The sequence below is a fragment of the Rhinoraja longicauda genome, chromosome 21, assembly GCF_053455715.1.
Source record: "Rhinoraja longicauda isolate Sanriku21f chromosome 21, sRhiLon1.1, whole genome shotgun sequence".
In the NCBI taxonomy this organism is placed as follows: Eukaryota; Metazoa; Chordata; class Chondrichthyes; order Rajiformes; family Arhynchobatidae; genus Rhinoraja; species Rhinoraja longicauda.
This window is the reverse complement of record NC_135973.1, coordinates 4,422,924-4,445,801: the sequence shown is the minus strand read 5'-3', so window position 1 is coordinate 4,445,801 and position 22,878 is coordinate 4,422,924. Positions and strand designations below refer to the sequence as shown.

General features: G+C 41.7%; 1 protein-coding gene across 1 annotated transcript in view; it reads right to left on the bottom strand.

The window, feature by feature from the left end:
• Window positions 1–3,432: 3,432 nt before the first annotated feature.
• The window catches only part of foxk1 (forkhead box K1), a 65,410-nt gene continuing 45,964 nt past the window's right edge, over window positions 3,433–22,878 (bottom strand). The window contains 6 exon segments of the mRNA XM_078417625.1: window positions 3,433–4,394; window positions 6,348–6,575; window positions 9,473–9,736; window positions 11,981–12,150; window positions 19,621–19,814; window positions 22,404–22,550. Of these exon segments, the coding sequence (XP_078273751.1) occupies window positions 4,183–4,394; window positions 6,348–6,575; window positions 9,473–9,736; window positions 11,981–12,150; window positions 19,621–19,814; window positions 22,404–22,550 (1,215 nt within the window). The 3' untranslated portion in view covers window positions 3,433–4,182.

The window sequence follows — 22,878 nt, the reverse complement described above, 5'->3', positions numbered from 1 at the left end:
GATCCATTATAAAGATTTATAAAAAGAACAAAAGGAGTCATACTAACAAAAGTCAGTTATTTTCCAATAAAAATGTGTATGGAGAAAATCAGTTAATACGGAAATTATGCCTATTGTGATTTAAAAATCCAATCAATTATCAGATTCTTTTTAAATATAGTGACCTTGAAAATGCACTGGGGACAGAGAGCAGAGGACTCCCCTGCTGCCATTCCCTGGAGCGGACTTGACTGAAATTTATAAGGCCAAAAAGCCTAAGCCTTCAACAGGATGGTGAGATATCTACAATCAGAGATAGCTACAATCAGCCCCCTCCCCCAGCTCAAAAATACAAAACTGGGACTGTGGAGGTGTGGTGTAGCAATAATGAGAACAAAACTTTTTTTCCATATTGATATCATTCAATTAAAATGAATGAAAAAAGTATACTCCAACAATTTCTTCCTCCTGTCATCTTCAAAGGATTAGACCTCGGTCCCCATTCTCTCCATTTCTCACGAGTACACCGAGTAGGATTAGGTGTACATTCAATGTACCAAATTCTGACCAAGAACCATCAGGTGGGAACAGAACTCGGCAGATATTAAAGAGCTGGCAGTAGCTCTGTCACCATAGGATTATCCCAGTTCTCCTGTTGCCTCCCCACCACCCCCTACATAATCAGTCTGAAAAAGGGCCCTGACCTGAAACATCACCTATCCATATTCTCCAAAGATGCTACTTGACTCGCTGAGATACTCCAGCACTTTGTGCCCTTTACTATAGCATGACTGGACTTGGTATTATCTAAAGGTATTAGTAGCAAAGACAAATGATCTTCCGAAAGAATAGCAACCATCAGACAGGTGCAAGAATTTAGAATTCTGAATATTAAAAAAATAAAAAATGATGTTCAGTCAAACTAACACTGTCTGAAACACTAAGATGGGGGCACGATTACTGGCAAAGACAGGATTACAAAACCAAAATGGGAGCTCTAATGGTGAGCATGGTCTGGAGATTGTAGGGAGTTCTTATGAATAAACAAAAGTGGACACTCAGGAAAAATATTTCATCTGATCACTTTTGATTTACAACTTTTTAAGCGCACACAGCGTTCCTTCCATCAATCATTTTGTATTATTAAATTCCATTGCATATTTATCACAAATGATATTAACTATCCATATCGATATTTAAAATATAATCTGCAGTGCTACAACATGAATGTTTTAAAATAGAAATAGGCCAATAATAATTTTGATTTTGTATTCTGAAGTTTGATGAATCCGAGATAAAAGATGACAATGAATTTTAAATGATTTAAAATTCCCTCTAATCAACTTTATTTAATTAAACCTCCCACAACAACTCCCCCCCCCCCCCCCCCCTCCCCCGCTCACACACACATCTCTAGCAGTTCTTCTCTGGGATGACTAGTTTTAAAGAGGAAAAATCCTTGGAAAAAGGCCCGGCATTTATTTCAAATTCATCACATGTACAGTGGAAAACTATTACATGGATTGCACGTTAACACAAGGCAAACCTCAATGTACACCTGTAAAACATGCAAACGCCTCTCAGTTCTTCAAGGACATTTCTGAAATTAGGTATTACACTTTGGATTACAGATTTCTACTGCACCTTTCATAAAGCTTTCTGAATATATTGCAACTCTACAGAGGCCCTGCAAAGACACTGTTTGCCTAAACCACTTGTTTTAAATTACACTAACTTCTGGCCCAAAGGAATTTTAATTTTGACCATTTCTATCTAATCAAACTTTACTGAGTAGTTCACATCCCCAATATCGGTGGTGCATGTAGGATGAAAATATCGTACAGATAGGAATAGGCTTCTTTGACGAAATGCAATGTCCCCACTGACTCACGAAATGGCTAGCTCATGGTCAAGGTGGAAAAAACAATTAGGATGAAACTGAGAACCGTATCTCCATGGATTGGATATACACAAACCCTCTGCAAACATCAGAAGGTGCATATTACATCACAAATTACCTACCTACCTACCCCATAAGCATTTTCTGCTGTGTCTGTGGTTCCAACATTGGCCTGATTAGCCCCCTCACAACCCCCAGAACCAGTGGCAGCACGTCACCCTTGATACCAAGGTGACTGCGTACGAAAGAAGAAATGGAGAAGATGAACAGCAAGGTAGACACAAAATGCTGGAGTAACTCAGCGGGACAAGCAGCATCTCTGGAGAGAAGGAATGGGTGACGTTTCGGGTCGAGACCCTTCTTCAGACTGATGAACAGCAAGTTCATTTGGTTTTAGATTATACCTCAAAATTGACAAAAAGCTAGTTTATAAATTTTTTATAAAACTTAATTTCTATAAAAAGCAGCTCCACGCCTTTGCTTCTGCAGTTTCACAGAGAGGTGGTAGGGTTCAAATGTTCACCACTTTCAAATGTTACTCCAAAACGAATTACAATATAATATTTACTGAACAAGTCTCTGACAGATTATTTTCTCTTACGTATTTACATTTGTTATGCTTTTCCAAGTAACATTACAAATGCCTACAAATTTGTCCCAGATCTGGATAAACAGTAGCACAAAGTGCATAGTGTGGTGCATAAAGTGGGTAAAAACAAAATCTGTTTTTCTGAAATGCGACCTTTAGAAAAGAGTATAAAATAAATTTTGTGGATAAACACAAACTTGGGTCAAATGATCAGCTTGCCATTGTTAGGCAACAATATTAATGGTTCTGACATGGTACGCAAGTTATGTGTCTCAAGAAGTGCTCAGAGCAGAGTAAACTGTGATCAATTGGGTCCAAATTAATTTGTTACACCCATTTCAAGGCTTAAGATATTTCCAATATGATTTCTTTCCACAGAACAGAATATTTAATTTTTTTTAAACACACAATGATGCATATTGAGAAGCCAATTAATTTCATGAAGAATCTGGATCAATTACAGGCTGTCCATTAGATTTGATATGGGGATTAAATCCAGAATTAATCAAACAATATAAATAACTTGATTGTGTTTGCTATAATTTGTTATTACACTTTTTTTTAAAAAACCTAATCACTCCTAGATATCTTGGTCATTTTCAGCAAATGAAACGTTGAGAATATATTCATGTCAATGGGTGACTAAGGCATCTATTGACATTGATCCCAATTACAGCATTGATTTTACGAGCCACTACTTTACATCAATAATTAAGATGTTGCTTTGCTAGTCATTTGTGGGCGACTACATTGGTTTGAAAATGTTTTAAAACATCATTGCCAAGTTTGACAAAGTGATTCATGAAGCACAATTTTCAGAGTTTGGTGCAAGCAAGCACTTAAAAAACAGTTTCAGTGTGGGGAAACAATATGATTTTGACAACAACAAGATGTGATAATTTATCTTTGTGTTCATGACACAAAGTGCAGGGAATCAGGATCACTTAAAATCCTCCCCCCCCCCCCCCCCCCCCCAACAAAAAAAAGGTAGGCTTCAACAGTAGTAGAAGTTATCCCATTTTAAAATAAATTTCAGTCTTACAGAGCCGCTGCATTCTATGCCTCCAAACAACCATGTTTCTTGGTTAGAATGGATGCAGTCTTCACCAAGTGAGCCACACTCTGAGGATGCAGTTTTGCAAAGTGCAATGCAAGCAGGACAAACTAGCTGAGCTTCGTGGCACCAGGTGTGAGCATAAAAAGTCTCCGTGATAAACCAGGGCGGAAATATTAGACTTCAATCATTAAAGATTTTTCTTTTCCGGTTAGACCATGTGCACAAGTAATGGCAATTTAGCAGTACTCAGGTGGTTTGTAGTAATTAATTACGCAAGTCAGCACACTTACAGAGTCCTATTTCCGCTTTGCCAAGTCGTGTGCTTGGCAATATCAAACTGCTGCATTGAGGAACTCAAGTCATCTGCTTCCCTCCCTCCAATCCCGCAGAGCATTTTCGTTTAAATTAAGGCTCTTAAAATACCAGCAATGTCAGAATTATGGAAATGGCTGCTTTCTCCACTTCAGCCACCCTTTATCGTACAGTCAGCTATCTTGTTTCCTCATTTAAAACCCGAGCTTCAGTTCAAGGCAGGCTCATTATATTTCCCTCTCTCCCATCAGTTTGGCACCTTGGAATTCTGTTTTTTTTCGTTTCCTGTGGAACACCCGAGAACATCCTCGCCAATGTAACCTGTTTCCTTGATTCCGGTTTGCTTTAGTTGCTTGTACCCTGCGTCTGTGGAGTCGATGTGATCACAGCAAGACTGGAACCTGATCCGGCCGACTCTTCCATCTTAGGTCGCTTGGCGTCTGGTTCGGCCATGGACGAAGCTGAATGTTGCAGTTCTGTGACAATATGCTTGGTCACAACTACAGGCGAGGAAGATGTAGCCTGTGCAGCCAGGATCTGTAGTGGATTAGTGATGGCTGAGGAAGGGAAGAAAATCAGATTTTATAAAAAAGCATGCTTCTTTCACTTGGTTAAAAAATTTAAAGAAACTCCAAGCAGTGACGATAATAAAAGCAGAGAATGTTTAAAAAATCACAGTAGGTCCAGCAGCATCTGTGACATCCAGCGAGTTGTTTTAATTGTTCATCAACATTCACAGCTACACCTGGCAGGATTGCACAGTTTTTAACATCTTTACTTTTAGACTTTTAAGACACAAAGCGGAAACAAGCCTTTCGGCCCACCAAGTCCAGCGATCACCCCATACACTAACATTGTCCTACACTCTGAGGACAATTTTCTTTTTTTTACCGACACCAATTAACTGTACGTCTTTGGAGTGAAGGAGGAAACAGCGAAAATTTACGTGGTCACAGGGAGAACGTACAAACTCTGTACTAACACCACCCATTGTCAGGATCGGACCCAGGTCTCTAGCTCTGTCAGGTAGCAACTCTACCGCTGTGCCATGGTGGAACTAAATGACTGTAGTCTTGCACTGTAACGATACCTACTATGAGCCCACTATCAGTCATGATCTGTGCGCTCCTACATGCCTTTTTTAGAGCATTCATTAAGCTTGCCTTGAAGCTAATAGTCATAGAGTCATACAGCACGGAAACAGGCCCTGCAGTCCAACTATCTATGCTGACCAATATGTCCCACCTACGCTAGTCCCACCTGCCCAGATTTGGTCCATATCCCTCTAAACCTCTCCTATCCATGTATCTGTCCAAACGTCTTTTAAATGTTATTATAGTACCTGCCTCAACTACTTCCTTCCATATATAACCACCACTGTCTTGTGTGAAAATGTTGCCCATCAGGTTCCTATTATATCTTTCCCCTCACCTTAAATGTACAATGGTACACTGGGCGATGATAGGATGCAAATTTACTGACTGAGGTGGAATATTCTGTTGCTAATGCTAATCCCCAGAAATATTTGATTGATTGAAAGACATGGCATGGAAACACCGTCCACCAACGAGAACAGAACATCTCTCACAAACTTCTTATAAAATAGTAGAAGTTCAATCATATTACTGTCACAAACACAACTTCAGTTTTCATGTCAATGAGACAGCAGGGTTCCTAACCTGTACATGCAGATACTCCTCAATTTATGAATGTCTGATTTATCAACTTTCATGATAACTCTTTGGGCTATATGAATTTGATGTACAAATCCATTATTAACTATAACGAATGGCACACCACTCTCTATGCATGGGAATATAAGGTACCTCAATGCTATCAACCCAGCCTTTTCAATATACAAAATTACATTAAACACAATGTTTTCCTAAAAGTCATCCCTTTTAAAAGTTGAAGAATGGCTTTATTTTTTAGATTTTAGATTTAAAGATACAGCGCAGAAACAGGCCCTTCGGCCCACCAGGTCTGCACCGCCCAGCGATCCCCGCACATTAACACTATCCTACACCCACTAGGGACAATTTTTACATTTGCCCAGCCAATTAACCTACACACCTGTACGTCTTTGGAGTGTGGAAGGAAACCGAAGATCTCGGAGAAAACCCACGCAGGTCACGGGGAGAACGTACAAACTCCGTACAGACAGCACCCGAAGTCAGGATCGAACCTGAGTCTCCAGCGCTGCATTCGCTGTAAGGCAGCAATTCTACCGCTGCGCCACCGTGCCGCCTTTATGTAACTACATTGCCTTGGTCAGCTGCTAATGAATAAAATATATAGGAAAGAACTGCAGATGCTGGTTTAAATCGAAGATAGACACAATATGCTGGAGTAACTCAGCGGGACAGGCAGCGTCTCTGGAGAGAAGGACTGGGTGACGTTTCGGGTCGAGGAGAAGGGTCTCAACCCGAAACGTCACCCATTCCTTCTCTTCAATGAATAAAATATATTCTATATCTGAATATTAAAAACCAAGTGACTAAAAGACCTACTGTAAGTATTTCCTTGAAGGCTTGTTACAGGAACAGCATGTTTGCCATTCTGAGTTACTGCCTTCACTGGAAGTTGGTGCTGTCCCATGGAAGTTGCTGGTGCTTGTTGCAAGATGGTGACCATTGGTCCAGGTACATGTTGGGCCAATTGGCTGCTTACTGTCTGAATCACTCGACTGCCAGTCGGTACATTGGTAAATGTCATAAGGGATTTATCATCAAGGACTCCTATAAACACAATTCAAACAGAAAAATAAAACATTCTCATCCACAGCTCACAATGTACACCTTAGATTCAAATTGTGAGGCAAAATTCTGAAATTTACTATGAAGAAGACCAATTTATAATCAAGTGGATATGGATTAATTATTTGGAAGGAACTGCAGATGTTGGTTTACACCAAAGATAGACACAACATGCCGGAGTAACTCAGTGGGACAGACAGCATCAGCGCTGCCGTCGCAGCTGCGGCTTGCCTGCAGTCCGTCTGTCTTTTGTGTTTTTTGTTGTTTTTGTATGAATTGTAGTTTTAATATGGTGTAGTGTTTGTATGTTATGTTTGTTGGGGGGGGGGGGGGGTGGGGGGTGGGAGGGAACGGGAACTGTAAAATTCTCTCTCCCGAACGGAGACGCGACCTTTGTTTCTGTGTCGTGTCTCCGTTCCCGCTGCGGCCTACCAGCGGCCATGCACCTGGGACCGGCGGGCTCCACCTACCACTGGCCATGCACCTGGGACCACCTGGGGCTCTGGTTCGCAGAGCCCGCGGCCCGGACTCACCACCTGCGGCGCTGGCTGCCTGCGGATGCTGCGGGCGCGGCTGCGACTCGTCTCCGGAGGCTCCGGCGCGGGCCGCGTGGACGTCGGAAGCCCGCAGGCCCCTGGATGGGGGCCGACATCGGGAGCTCCGGCAGCGGCAGAGGCAACGTGTTCGCCCGCCCCGAATCGCGGGGCTTGGGTCGGCCCGCCGTGGACCTTTCACCGTCCGGCGCGGCCTGGAATAGGCCGTTGACCTTTCACCGCCCAGCGGGGGGCTACAATATCGGGAGCCCCGGCCGCCCCGACGTGGCAACTCCAACAGCCTGACCGCGGGAGAAGACGGCAGGGAAGAGAAAAAGACATTTTTGGCCTTCCATCACAGTGAGGAAGGACTGGAGGAGACTCACTGTGATGGATGTTTCTTTTTGTTTGGTGTTAGTTGTGATTGTATGTGTTATTGCATTTTTATTGATTATTCTTATTGGTCTTATTGTTTAACTGCGGGTAATGTTTCATTTCACTACACATTTATGTGTTTGTGACAAATAAACGACTATTGACTATTGATTGGAGAAAAGGAATAGATGACGTTTCGGTTCAAATCTGAAGATGGATCTCGAAATGTCACCTATTCCTTTTCTCCAGAGATGCTGCCTGGCCTGCTGAGTTATTCCAGCATTTTATGTCTATCTTTGGATTAATTATTGATGAATTGAAGTGTTAGGCGGGAAAGAGATTGGTTTTGGGATGATTGTTTTTTTATTGTAATAGATATAGTGAAAAACGTAGTTTATGTGTACTGTCATACCATACACGTGTATACAAGAGTGTGCAAAAGAATAAGAGTGTAGAATATGGGCATACAGGGGACTGAAGATGCTGAAATCTTGAGCAAAAGACAAGATGTGGGAGGAACTCAACAAGTTGGGCAGCATCCGTGAAGGGAAATAGACAGACGTTGTTTCGAGTCTGGATCCTTCTTCAGACCCGAAGCAGTTTGTTTCCTAGAGAGCAGGATATCGTGTTACTGAGAAAGAGTAGGTAAAAGAACCGCAAGGGGCTCAATGAAAGGAGACTGGGTGATTGGGAATTCATCCCAAGCATATGGGTGGTCTGTTCAGGAGTCTGATAACAAACAGCGGGGAAGAAGTTGTTCTTGAATCTGGTGGTACGTGCATTGTATTTCCTATCCAACAGGAGAGGGATGAATGGAAGGGGTGCGAGTGTCCTTGATTATACTAGCTGCTCTCCTGAACTTGCAGCGGGAAGTATAGACGGAGTCGATAGATGAGGAGGCTAGCTTGTGCGATGAATTGCTGATTAGTCATGACTGGAGTCATACAGCACAGAAACAGTCCTCTTAACCCCACCGATCAAGATGCCGCATCTACACCAGTCCCACCTGCCCATGTTTGGCCCATATCCATCTAAACCTTTCCTATCCATGTACCTGTCCAAATTTTGACACCTTACACTACCTGTCCAAATGTCTTTTAAATGTTTGGTTTTGAACCTGCCTCAACTACCTCCTCTGACAGCTCATTCCATTTACCCATCACCCTCTGTGTGGAAAATGTTGCCCCTCAGGATCCTATTAAATATTTCCCCTCTAAGTTCAAACTTAAATCCTCTGGTTTTTGATTCCTCTACTCTGGTCAAAAGACTCTTGAGCATTCAACTTATCTATTCTCGTCATAATTTTATACACCTGGAAACTGGTGTCTACACCTGTCTACAAACTGGAAAGAATGACGTGTGGAGAGAATCCTAATATCAAGTAGATTAAAGAGTTGACTGAATGAAAGCCATAAATTACAGCATCATTTCCGGATGGAAAGACATCATAAAAGCTCACATCAACTTCCTATAAAAGTAATCCAGAGATATCCAATTCCCAATTTTCCACAGAAGGCTGTAAATTTCCCCCTCCGATTTTCTATGTAATTTCCTTCCAAAAACAACAATTTAATCTGTTTGCGAAGACAGTGAGCTTTTGATTAAGATAGTTAATGTGCGTGGGAACTCAAGGGAATTTTGTTTTGCATGCTATCCAATTAAATCAAATAATACTGTGCATAAATACAATCAAGTTAAACTCAAGTAAACTCAATAGGTAGAGCAAAAGGAAAGATAGAGAGTGTAGAATATTAGTGTTCAGCATTGTAGCGCAGCAGTTCCGTAGGCAAAATCTAATGTCTGCAATGAGGCAGCAGAGAATCAACAGTACTCTAGCTTAAGGAAGGATTGTTCAAAAGCCTGGTAACAGAGGGGAAGAAATTTCCCGAGTCTGGTGGTGCACGCTCTCAAGCTTTAAACATATTAAAGGTTTTTAAAAACCACAATTGTATAGAAACCAAAAATAATTACCTTTCTGTTCACTGGAACAATCTTGTATAATCTGCCCACCGATGTGTCTCTGATTAGTTAGGATGTAACCGTTTGAGGAGTTGGCTGATGTCGTGACCACTCTGACCATGGTTACAGTGGGAGCTTGCTGAAGCACGTGAATAGCATGGCCAGAAGACTGTGGGGAAGTTATTAGGGAGGCGGGCATGTAGGCCACAGATTTTACAATACCAGGTGGTTGGGGAGGCACTGCCATTATAACAGGCTGACCACTAACTGGGGAACCTAGAGAGAGAGAAACAAAAATCAAGCCTTCAGATTCAACCACAACATTTACATGTAGAAGAGAACAATTAATCTCATGTTCCGAGTGCAGATATAAGTTTCCCCATTGTTTTACAATGTAAAACACTGATCCATCTAGTTTTTCTGTAGGAAAATAACTGCAGATGCTGGTTCAAATCGAAGGTATCACAAAATGCTGTCGTAACTCAGCTTGTCAGGCAGCATCTCAGGAGAGAAGGAATGGGTGACGTTTCGGGTTGAGACCCTTCTTCATCATCTAGTTTTTCTCCTCTTCTACTATCAATATAAAATGAACCTTTCAATGTGCCTCTGCACTTTGATGTTCCTTTTCTTTTACAAATTCAGCATCTCGATATTATCAATTTATTATTCAGGCTGACAATACCCATCTCTCCTCCACCAATTCCTCCTTAACCCTCAAAAGCTCTGTGTTATTAAAACAACTTCTTCAATACCTCCTCCTGATATTTCTTCCAACAAAATGGTGGATTAACTTGAAGACATCGCCTCTGAATCCCCACACACCCAGTGGACTGCCGGGGAGTTAGTGGGGAGGCAGGCATGTAGGCCACAGATCTTGTTACAGCACCCCTTTAACTGAGGTGCAAAGAAACCGGCCACCTCCCGACATGGAACAGTGAAGAAAGCCAATGGAATGTTGTTCATAACGAGAGGAGTTGAGTATCGGAGCAAAGAGGTCCTTCTGCAGTTGTACAGGGCCCTAGTGAGACCGCACCTGGAGTACTGTGTGCAGTTTTGGTCTCCAAATTTGAGGAAGGATATTCTTGCTATTGAGGGCGTGCAGCGTAGGTTTACTAGGTTAATTCCCGGAATGGCGGGACTGTCCTATGTTGAAAGATTGGAGCGACTAGGCTTGTATACACTGGAATTTAGAAGGATGAGAGGGGATCATTAAGGGGTTTGACACGTTAGAGGCAGGAAACATGTTCCCAATGTTGGGGGAGTCCAGAACCAGGGGCCACATTTTAAGAATAAGGGGTAGGCCATTTAGAACGGAGATGAGGAAAAACTTTTTCAGTCAGAGTTGTGAATCTGTGGAATTCTCTGCCTCAGAAGGCAGTGGAGGCCAATTCTCTGAATGCATTCAAGAGAGAGCTAGATAGAGCTCTTAAGGATAGCGGAGTCAGTGGGTATGGGGAGAAGGCAGGAACGGGGTACTGATTGAGAATGATCAGCCATGATCACATTGAATGGCGGTGCTGGCTCGAAGGGCCGAATGGCCTACTCCTGCACCTATTGTCCATTGTCTATAAATTCCTTGCCACCCATTTCATCCACCATCCTCACCACAGTCTCTGACTGACTGTTAGCAATCTCCGCATCTCAGTCGGAGTCATACAGTAACACAGCACGGATACAGGCCATTTTGCTCAATTCATCCACGATGACTAAGATGCTCCATCTAAGCTAGTCTCATTTGACCGCTTTTGGACCATTTTTAAACCTTTAATGTTAAGTTCTGCTACCTGTCAGGAAAAAAGAACTGTGTCCGCATGTCAGATCAGCTAGGAATCCGGACTGACGATCCTAATGGGCTAAATAAGCCAGTTATTCCCAATTTCTCCTCAGCTAAGCAACCAAGTGTCACTGATAAGACAATGATTCCAGATTTAACTTATGCCCAGCTGTGGATAAGAACATTTACTCCATCAGGGCAGTGCACCAGAGCACTGCTGCCGAAAGGGTCCCAACCCTTGCAGTTCTCAACCTGCTGCACAAGGCATTACGCAGGGCCATCACTTTCTGGGACTAAAATAAGGCAGCCAGTTTACGATCATACAAAACACCAAGTGCTGGAACAATTCAGTGGATCAGGCAGCATCTGTGAGGGAAATGGACATACAATGTTTTGGTTTGGGAGCCGAAAAATCCCTTGCGTCTCTGTTTTACCGTCGGACAACCTTACTCTTCATGTTTAGGGTCTCCCAGATAATCGTATTGACAAATAAATTATAATTCCTGAGCAGTGGAAGAATCCCGCAGGTGGGATTAGAACACAGGGGAAGGTTTTGAAAAAAATGGATAAACTATAAACTGAGTGCATGCAACATTAAACCTAATTAGCGTAACAAATTAAAACAGAATCTAATTGTGTGAAATCCTGTTCTTATTGATACAATCAAATTAAAGAGATTGTTCAATGTGGCAGGTCCCAAGGCTGGAGTATATATAGAATTCTCAGATGTAACGTGGGATAGTTACCTGGTGCACTTTGAGAGTAACGAACCTCTGGCACTGATGCCAGCTTGGAGCTTGCGAAATCGTGGTCGTGAGAGACAGGGGATCCTTCACGAGACAAACATTCAGGTGTCTGCAATCCACTTGAATGAGGAGAGAGAAGACCTGGGTGGCTGGGAGAAGCAGGGGCACTCCTGAAATATTAATATACATGTTTATAAAATGATCCCTTCATAAAACACTAATAAATTTCCATAAGCAATGGTATAAGATACTGGTTAATACCAAAGATAAGACACAAAATGCAGAAGTAACACAGCATCTCTGGAGAAAGTGGATAGATGACGTTTCGGGTCAGATCTGAAGAAGGGTTCCAGCCTGAAACGTCACCTATCCATTTTCTCCAGAGATGCTGCCTGACCTGCTGATTTACTCCAGCATTTTGAGTTCATGCATAAACCCATATCTATATGGGTGTATAAATAGAGTCATAGTCATAGAGTGACACAGTGTGGAAATAGCCCCTTCGGTCCAACTCACCCACACCGACCAACAATGTCCCAGCTACACTAGTCCCACCTGCCTGCGCTTGGTCCATATCCCTCCAAACCTGTCCTATCCATGTACATGTCTAACTGTTTCTTAAACAATGGGATAGTCCCAGCCTCAACTACCTCCTCTGGCAGATTGTTCCATGCACCCACCATCCTTTGTGTGAAAAAGTTACCCCTCAGATTCCTATTAAATCTTTTCCCCTTCACCTTGAACCTATGTCTTTTGGTCCTCGATTTCCCTACTTTGGGCAAAAGATACTGTGCGTCAACCCGATCTATTCCTCTCATGATTTTGTATACCTCTATAAGATCTCCCCTCATCCTCCTGTGCTCCATGGAATAGAGACCCAGCCTACTCAACCTCTCCCTGGCAACATCCTTGTTAATCTTTTCTGATCCCTTTCAAGCTTTTCAATATCTTTCCTATAACATGTTGCCCAGAACTGAACACAATACTCTAAATGCAGTTTCACCTACATCTTATACAACTGCAACATGACCTCCCAACTTTTATACTCAATGACTGATGAAGGCCAAAGTGCCAAAAGCCATTTTGACCACCTTATCTACCTGCGACTCGATCTTCAATGCACCTGTATTCCTAGATCATCCCTCTGCTCTACATTACCTAGAGGCCTACCATTCACTGTGTCGGTCCTGCCCTTTATCAATGTCCCAAAATGCAGCACCTCACACTTCTCTGTATTAAATTCCATTAACCATTCCTCTGCCCACCTGGCCAATCAATCCAGATACCGCTGCAATCTTTCACAACCATCTTCACTATCTGCAAAACGACTAACTTTTGTATCATCAGCAAACATGTTAATCTTGCCCTGTATGTTCTCATCCAAATCATTGATGTAGATGACAAACAGTAACGGGCCCAGCACCGAACCCTGAGGCACACCACTGGTCACAGGCCTCCAGTCTGAGAAGCAACCTTCCACCATCACCCTCTGCTCCTTCCATGGAGCCAATTTGCTATCCATTCAGCTATCTCTCCTTGGATCCCATACGATCTAACCTTCCGGAGCAGTCTACCACGTGGAACCTCGTCGAACACCTTACTGAAGTCCATGTACACAACATCCACAGCTCTGCCCTCATCAACCTTTTTGGTCCCTAATCAGCCCTTGCCCAACCAAATGCCCGCATAACCTATCCCTCCGAATACTCTCCAGTAACTTACCAACTACAGATGTTTAGCTCACTGGCCTGTAGTTCCCAGCATTTTCCCTGCAGCCTTTTTGAAAAGAGGCACAACATTTGCCACCCTCCGGTCTTCCCGCACCTCGCCTGTATTTCAGGACGACTTGTAAATTTCAACCAGGGCTCCCGCAATTTCCTCTCTGGTTTCCCACAATGGCCTCAGATATATCTGATTTGTCTACCTTCCAACACGACAGTACCTTCAGTACTTCTTCGACAGTAACCCTGACTGCTCTCAAGACACTTCCAGCGATTGCTCCAATTTCCTCCTTCCTACTGTCTTTGTCCTCGGTAAATACATTTAGGACCTTGCCCATCTCCTGTGGCTCCACACATGAGGTGACCACTTTTATTCCTGACAGGTCCCACTCTCTCTCTCTAGTTACCCTTTTCCTCCCTATGTATTTATAAAATCTTTTGGGATTGTCCTTAATGCTACCTGCCAGAGCTATCTCCTGGCCCCTTTTTACCCTTCTGATATCCTTTTTTAGTTTACTCCTTAGTTCCCGAAACTCCTCCAGGGATGCACTTGATCCCAGCTGCCTGTCCCATGCGTCCTTCTTGTTTTTGACTAAATTCTCAAGTTCCCTCGTCAGCCAAGCTTCCTTACGTTTGCCTGCTTTGCCCTTCACTCTAACGGGGACATTCACATCCTGAGCTTTATTCCTTTCCCCTCTAATAACCTGCTCCAGTCAACCTGAGTGAGACCTTCTCTCATCCCCTCATGCCTTACCCCAGTTGAGCATTTTAACACGTGAACCCTCTCCGTCCCTATCCATAACTGTCTTAAACATAATCGAACTGTGGTCACTGGTGCCAAAAGGCTCCTCCGCACACACTTCATTAACTTGCCCGTCCCAATTTCCCAATACTAGATCCAGCGTTGCCCTCTCATGTGTAGGGACCTCCACATACTGCTTAAGAAAACTCTCCTGAAACACTTTTGAGGAATTGCACCCATCTGAACTTTCACGCTCTGATTCTCCCCAGTCTATATTGGAAAAGTTAAAATCCCCTACTACAACAACCTTATTTGACCTGCAGCTGTCTGCAATCTCCCAGCACATTTGTTATTCTAATTCCTATTGACTACTCGGGGCTCTGTAGTACACCCCCAACAAGGTGATCATCCCTTTCTTGTTCCTCACCTCTTCCCATATAGCCTCACTAGACGAACCATCCAACCAATAGAATGGAACAAATTCTCCTTTTATCTTTTTGACAGCCTGTCAGATGGGAGGCCTCAGAGATTTGAAATTAGACAATAGACAATAGAAAATAGGTGCAGGAGGCCATTCGGCCCTTCGAGCCAGCACCGCCATTCAATGTGATCATGGCTGATCATTCTCAATCAGTACCCCGTTCCTGCCTTCTCCCCTTACCCCCTGACTCTGCTATCCTTAAGAGCTCTATCTAGCTCTCTCTTGAATGTATTCAGAGAATTGGCCTCCACTGCCCTCTGAGGCAGAGAATTCCACAGATTCACAACTCTCCGACTAAAAAAGTTTTTCCTCATCTCTGTTCTAAATGGCCTACCCCTTATTCTTAACCTGTGGCCCCTGGTTCTGGACGTGTACGTGTTTTTACACAGTAGTTATTTTATGCATTGAATTAATGTGAACTTCTTGAAAATGTTAAACAGAAGACCCACACAGACACTAGCAATGTTTTTCAATATACACAGCCACAAAGGCTATAGCGATATAGAATAAAACATGATAATAATTTCAATACATTCTAAATCAAAGGGATGTCCATGGAAAACAATGAGATTTGAAATGATTAAACAATATCCCCAGGAAAAATAAAATATAAGCAGGTTTATTTTCTACTAAATTAATACAGCTTGGCACACCTGGAGAACTAAGTGAAAAATATCAATTGTTGGGGAAATGTTCACTTTTATTTAATGGTAGGGGCCATTTTACAAAACATAATGACAACACTAATAACTAAGATCCATAACCAGTTGACTGCATTAGGAAAAATCATCTTCAAAATACCAACATTGGCTATGATAGCAGAACTGCCGATTTTAGATGAATACTCCACCACCTCTTCAACATTAAACGGTTGGTTTTATTGCCCCTCGAGAATTGGAAGCCTCTCAAAACAAGGCACTTAAGAGGACCAGATTCCATCCTTTAACGAATGTTATTATTGATCAAGACATTGCATGCGCAGATTTAGGTTAACCGTTTTATTGAAGTAAACCAAAATGCTAATATTTTAAAATTAGTTCTGCAGTTGATCTCTGAGGAATGCGATGGTAGAAAGAATTTACGAACCTGAATTTAAAAATAAGGCATTACAAACCTGAATTTAAAAGGTGACATTTACAAAGCAAACTAGAATTATCCAATCAATTTTATATAAAATTAAGTCATTTTACCTGTAATTAAACTCGCCGGTTTTCATGCTTAAACCACAATACAATGAAAAGCATCATGGACACACAAGGAACTGCAGATGTTGGAATTTTGCGTTGAAAACAAAGTAGTGGAGTAACTCAGGGGGTCAGACAGGATCTCTGGAGAATGTGGATAGGCGACGTTTCAGGTCAGGACCCTTCAGAACTGTCCCACTGAGTTATTCCAGCACTCTACTGAAAAGCATCAAACTGCTTTGGTATTAAGATGACACAAAAGTATTATTTTACCAGAAAAATGATTTCATCTACTGAACTTCTTTTATAAACCTTAATCTTCAAGCTGTGATTATAATTTTCCTATCTTTTACAAGAAAGAAGCATTTCAACTGGTATAGACCAATTCCAATGGAACTTCGTTCACCTTCATTAACTACTACTAATATGAGAAAAACTGTGGAATGTCATAACCAATATTGGTGAGGTGATTATCCTTGCATCAGAAATGCAGTACTTAACTTTGATGTTGTAAGCTTTTTAAGCAGCTACGTTTCTGAGAGCAAAATGGCTCACAATATTTCAAGAGGAAATGTCTCAGTTAATCAACCACAGATTGAAAATCCACGACTGAAACTAAATGAATAAACATGCTGCAAGAACGGATAATAGAAACCAGAGCACTGAAATTGAAGGAAATCGGCTGGATGCTATTGTGGAAGCTGAGGTTGAAAGAAATGAGAATGTTTGACAGATAAGTGGAAGGGCAAAGGTGGAGAATTGGTGATGTTTACATTAGGCAGCAGAGAAAGCAGTCTAAGAATCTAAGGAAGTACAATAGAGAAAACAAGATGGTATAAGCATGTTCAAAGGAAATAAAGAATACACAGGAACAGAAGTTATTAAAACAGCACCATCTTAGGGGGCAAGGCAGAAAATGAAAACAAGGTAGATATACACAGTGGAATAGGTCAAGAGTGCGATGATTTGAATGAAGATAATACATATCATGGAACCTGGTGCGAGCTACACTGAACAACTCTGGGAAAAGGTTGGATAACATGACAGGTCAATAGTTGTGTCAGTACTTTGAACATTAACTATCCCGAAGCGATTTACTAGATTAGTCACTACGCTGTCAGCTCGCTTAGCGCTCAGCATGCTCTCTTTGGAATGTAAGCATTAGTGAAATTAGCATTAAAATAGATCATGACACCAAACCCACACGTTAGTGACAGCACCGCTGTGTCCAGAGGCTGCCGCCACACCCACATCAATAAAACAGATCGCTGCACATTGAGAACGACAGAGAACTGAGAGAACGAGAGCGAAAGAGAGAACGAGAGAGGAAGAGAGAGCAAGAGAGAGAAAGGGACAAGAGGGAGAGAGAAAGAAAGAGAGAGAGAGAGAAAAAGAGGGAGATGGAGAGAGAAAGAGAGACTTGGCATCTTAGCAATGTGGTCACTCAGTTAGCCCCTGCCTATACATTCTCAGACAATCTCTGCTTCAGTGGTTCACTCCACAGAGCAGTGGGGTAATAAGATCACCATCTCATTGCTGACCAACACCAGTGAAAAGGCTGGGGATGGCACAGCAGCACACAGCCTGTGTAGGTGCCTTTGTTTTGTTTTTTAAGTATCGGGGATACGTACCTGTGCTTGTTTTGAGTACAGGATCACGAGCACCATAGCAAATCAATGCTTTTCTCATAGCGGTAATTGAGACACCAGAATTGTACACCAGTATACAATTATGTTCAAGTATTGGAAAGTGGAAAAGGAAAATGACAGTGCATGTCACAATTTTTCCCAAGATCACACAAGTGTTGGTGCCATGGGTACAATTTCTGGCATGAAACCTGAATAGCTATTTCTAACTTTAAGGTTATAAAGAGAAATAACCTGCACTTCAGAGGAAATAACTTCTCCAGATTTAGCTATAAGATTCTTTATTATCATAAACATCTCATTTAGGCCTGCTCTTAAATGGTTTATACTGAAGGATACAATTAGGACTGTATGTACCAACGGCAATAACTAAAATTAACTATGTATTTAGAGGTATTTCCATCTATCCAAAAATATTGGTACCAAGAAACAAGTAACCCATCTTCCTTTGGCTAGCAGAGCCAAATTGGAGACCAGGAGCAATCACATCCAAATTAGGGCAGCACGGTGGTACAGCAGTAGAGTTGCTGTCTTACAGTGCCAGGGATGCAGATTAGATTCTAACTGTCCTAATGGAGATTGCACGTTCTCCCTGTGACCACGTGGGTTTTCTCCGGGTGCTCTGGTTCCTCGCACATTCCAAAGACGTGCAGGTTTGTAGGTTAACTGGACTTTGTGCATTGTCTCTAGTGTGTAGGATAATACCAGTGTAAGGGTGATTGTTGGTCGGCACGCACTTGGTGGGCTGAAGGCCCTGTTTCTACGCTGTATCTCTAAACTAAATTAAACTAAACTAAATGAAAGTGGAACCTACTTCTTTGGTTTTTTAAAAATCTATGTGCCTTGGGCCACATGAAGATAAAAGCCAGCAAAGAAAAAAAAAAGTGTAAGGAAAACTGGACTGCATCTAAAAATGCAAAATGAAAAAAAGAGCCTAGATTTCACTTTTGTTATATTCACCACAGGCCAGCCATACAGAGGACAAAGGATGTTTAATAATTCCACCTGCATCACAAAATTTGGCACCTTCAACAACCACCAGGGCTGCATTAAAATATCAAGCTAATCACACGCACTATCTTGGATTAAATACAATACTTTCTGTCTCAAATGGAAGTTCAAAACCAGCCAAAATCTTGCTTGATAATGAGAATGGGCATGGAAATAAACGGACGATGCCATTTCTCTATCCCGCCTGCTCTTTTACAATTTCAAAGAGATGGGTATAGAAATCACATCCATCACAGTGGTGTTCAGTGAGCAAATCGATACAGTATAATTACAGTAGGAACAAGGGAAAACACTTACTCAGCTCTGCACACAGCCAGAGGACAGCACAAGAAAAAAAAAGGCAAAAGAGTCAGCACCATCTTTTTCGGAGCATTTGTGATTATTTGAGAAACCACAACTCTTTTGGGATTATCTGTTCCTCAGCAGCAGAGAATTTTGGAACATAATCTTCCATGTCATAGCACACAGTATTTACATCTGCAGTAGTTTATGTAGCATGAAGCACTTGCAGTATTTTCTACACAGTTCCAGAGCAGCTAAAATTATCTTTATACCAAAGCATTCCTCAGCTTGACCTTGCTCACATCATAATTTTCTCTGCGAAACGACATAGGCATGGAATAACTAACATACATATGGCCTTTCCACATTACTGCACAGTTTCTTCTATCATAGAAGTAAGCTGCATGTCCTTGATAATTTGAAAGGAGTATTCAGAATAGTCAGCCCTACGTTGATCGGTATTTTATCTACAGAATTGCTCGAGGCATCCTGTGAGTTTATCCAAAAACATTCCACAAATTCAAGAACATTATGTTAACATGACTTGAACTGCAAAAAGGCGTAGCTTCCAACCTGGAGGAGATGGGTCCAAAAGGAGTCCTAAAACACGACACCCCTCGCTGCCTGCGCTTTCGGAAAGCCTGTTCCACTAACTTCGTCTCTGACGATGGGTCAATTCTCCAGAATGACCCTTTTCCGGGTTCTTCCTGCGACCGTGGCACTTTGATAAAATACCGATTTAAAGAGAGGTTGTGGCGGATGGAATTCTGGCCCAGGGAGAAAAAATTACAAATATTGAATGTTCAACTGCAATTAAGTGAACAATTAAGCACAACAATTCTGGATCACATACAGTACAATTAACAGAACTCATTTTAGCTGCATGGATAGGGAATTACAAGCACGGCAATTTAACTTCCCAGTACAGAAATTTAACAGAATCAAAGCGCATAAAAACAGGATGATCGCTGCCAGCTCAGTGTACAATGACTGTCTTGCTCTTAATCCAGAGCCCTACAAGTGTTTCCTTTTTAGGTATAGCTTTAATTCCTAAACATGTTTATATGGGCACATATTCAGAACAATTTATAGTTCACTGTAAGAATTGCCCGTGACTCACTGTCCCTTGTGGAATTTGTGTTTAGGTTTAGTACTGTCACGTGCACCGAGGTACAGTCAAAGCTTTGTTTTGAGTACAGATCATATATATGTACATACAATCAAGTCACACTCAAGGAAGACACAGAGTACAGAATGTAGTTCTCAGTTCCATGGACTGATGTGCTACAATTTATCACATCCATTCACATTCTAAGTACAGTAATCACACCTCGTACAGATCTTGCTTCTGTCTGCCACTACTTCTGCACTGCAGTTTTTCACTGAATTCACCTGCTGGACAATTGGTTCAAATACATATCCTGCCTGGCCGATTTCACAGACTTGTGGATGTCTGCATAGTTGTCTGATCACAGGATGAAACCACAAACCTTTGACTTTGACATTGCTTTTCCTCCTGATTGCAATCTTGCCAGTTTTTGAGGTTATTTCCTTCTTCCTCAGCATTTTATTTCAGTTTATTCTTTTGAAAAAACATTCCACATTTTTTAATATAAAATGAGTGATATAGAAATTAGAAATATTTAGCTGAGAAAGGAAAGATATAATAATTTTGAATAATTTTGTCAAGTTTTTAAATGGAAGCAGCCTGCCCAGACACATTTTATGCTTGCCTCCAAATATTGCAAATGGATGCCAAAGGATTTTTTTTAATCCATCATTAAGAATTCGGTTAAAACTTGACAAAGGAGCAAATCATCTCAGAGAATCTCACATTTTTCTCCTCTGTGATTGTTAACACCAATTTTAAGCACTAAATCAGAACTGTAAACCAAGAAATGTAATCCTGAAAAACTTTCAGGGTAGTTTTGATTTTTATTAGCTTCAAATTCCCAATATTAGAGCCATGTTTTAGATAGGGGAGTAACAATGGCTTTTCATCTCTGTGATCAGGATATTATAACATCCAAATAGCTAGGATAACAGTGCTCTTTCCAAAAGCTTCAATGGGGCAGTTTGAAATGACCGTTGAATTTTATGAGTTTAGTATGAAACTTAGCACTCATTATTAAATATTATTTATATATGGTATTTTATATAAAGGCTCATACTCTATTTTGAGCAATTGCCATACAATACGAGGAATCATGACCCAACACCTTTGATCCCCATTTGCTGCATTTAAATCACCGTCATTTAAAGATGAACTTAGCACAAGCAAGAGAAAGACAATTCTCAAGTCTAGTTAATCCGATAGAACTTGGGAACATCATTCACACAAGGTAACAAAGTTAACTAATCATGGAAACATAGAAAATAGGTGCAGGTGTAGGCCATTCGGCCCTTCGAGCCAGCACCATCATTCAATATGATCATGGCTGATCATCCAAAATTAGTACTCTGTTCCTGGTTTTTCCCCATATCCCTAGATTCCTTTAGCCCTAAGAGCTAAATCTAACTCTCTCTTGAAAACATCCAGTGGATTGACCTCCACTGCCTTCTGTGGCAGAAAATTACACAGATTCACAACTCTCTGGGCGAAAACGTTTTTCCTTATCTCTGTCAAAAATGATCTACCCCTTAGTCCGAAAAACTATGACCCCTGGTTCTGGACTCTCCCAACATCGGGAACATATTTCCTACATCTATCCTGTCCAATCCAGGGGTCATAGTTTTTCAGACTAAGGGGTAGGTCATTTTGGACTGAGATGAGGAAAAACTTTTTCACCCAGAGTTGTGAATCTGTGGAATTCTCTGCCACAGAAGGCAGTGGAGGCCAATCCACTGCTTGTTTTCAAAAGGGAGTTAGATTTAGCTCTTAGGGCTAAAGGAATCAAGGGATATGGGGAAAAACCAGGAACAGAGTACTGATTTTATGTTTCTGTAAGATTCCCTCTCATCCTTCTAAATTCCAGTGAACCCAAGCCCAGACGACCCATTCTTTCATCATATGTCAGTCCTGCCATCCCAGGAATTAACCCGGTGAGCCTACGCTGCACTCCCTCAAGGGCAATAATGTCCTTCCTCAAATTAGGAGACCAAAACTGCACACAATACTCCAGGTGCGGTCTCATAGGGCCCTGTACAACTACAGAAGGGCCTCCTTGCTCCTAAACTCAAATCCTCTCGCAATGAAGGCCAACATGCTTTCTTCACTGCCTGTTGTACCTACATGTTCACTTTCAGTGACTGATGTACAAGGACGCCCAGGTCTCGTTGCACCTCCCCTTTTCCTAATCTGACACCATTCAGATAATCATACACTTATACTTTTCTACTCCAGTGAGTACACTCACCTGCCATCCTTTGTCAGCTGTCCTGTAGTAAGGGTAATGCTTCGTGATATGTGCATAGATGCCGCTTAGTGTTAATTGTTTATCTTGAGCAGAGGATATGGCTTGCACAATCAGCTGTGCATAGGAATACGGGGGTTTGGAATCATCCTGGACAAATACAAAATCATTGAAAATACTGAAAATCATTGAAAACACTCATGAACCTTTTTAAAAACATATTAGGGTCTGAATAAAATAAAACTATTTTACTCAAAATTTAATTATTTTACAAGTTCACAAGTTATAGGAGTAGAATGAGGCCATTCGACCCATCGAGTCTACTCCACCATTCAATCATAGTTCATCCCTGCCTCCTAATCCCTTCCTCCTGCCTTCTCCCCATAACCCTTCACACCAATTCTAATCAAGAGTTTGTCTATCTCTGCCTTAAAAATATCCACTGACGGCCTCCACAGCCCTCTGTGGCAATGAGTTC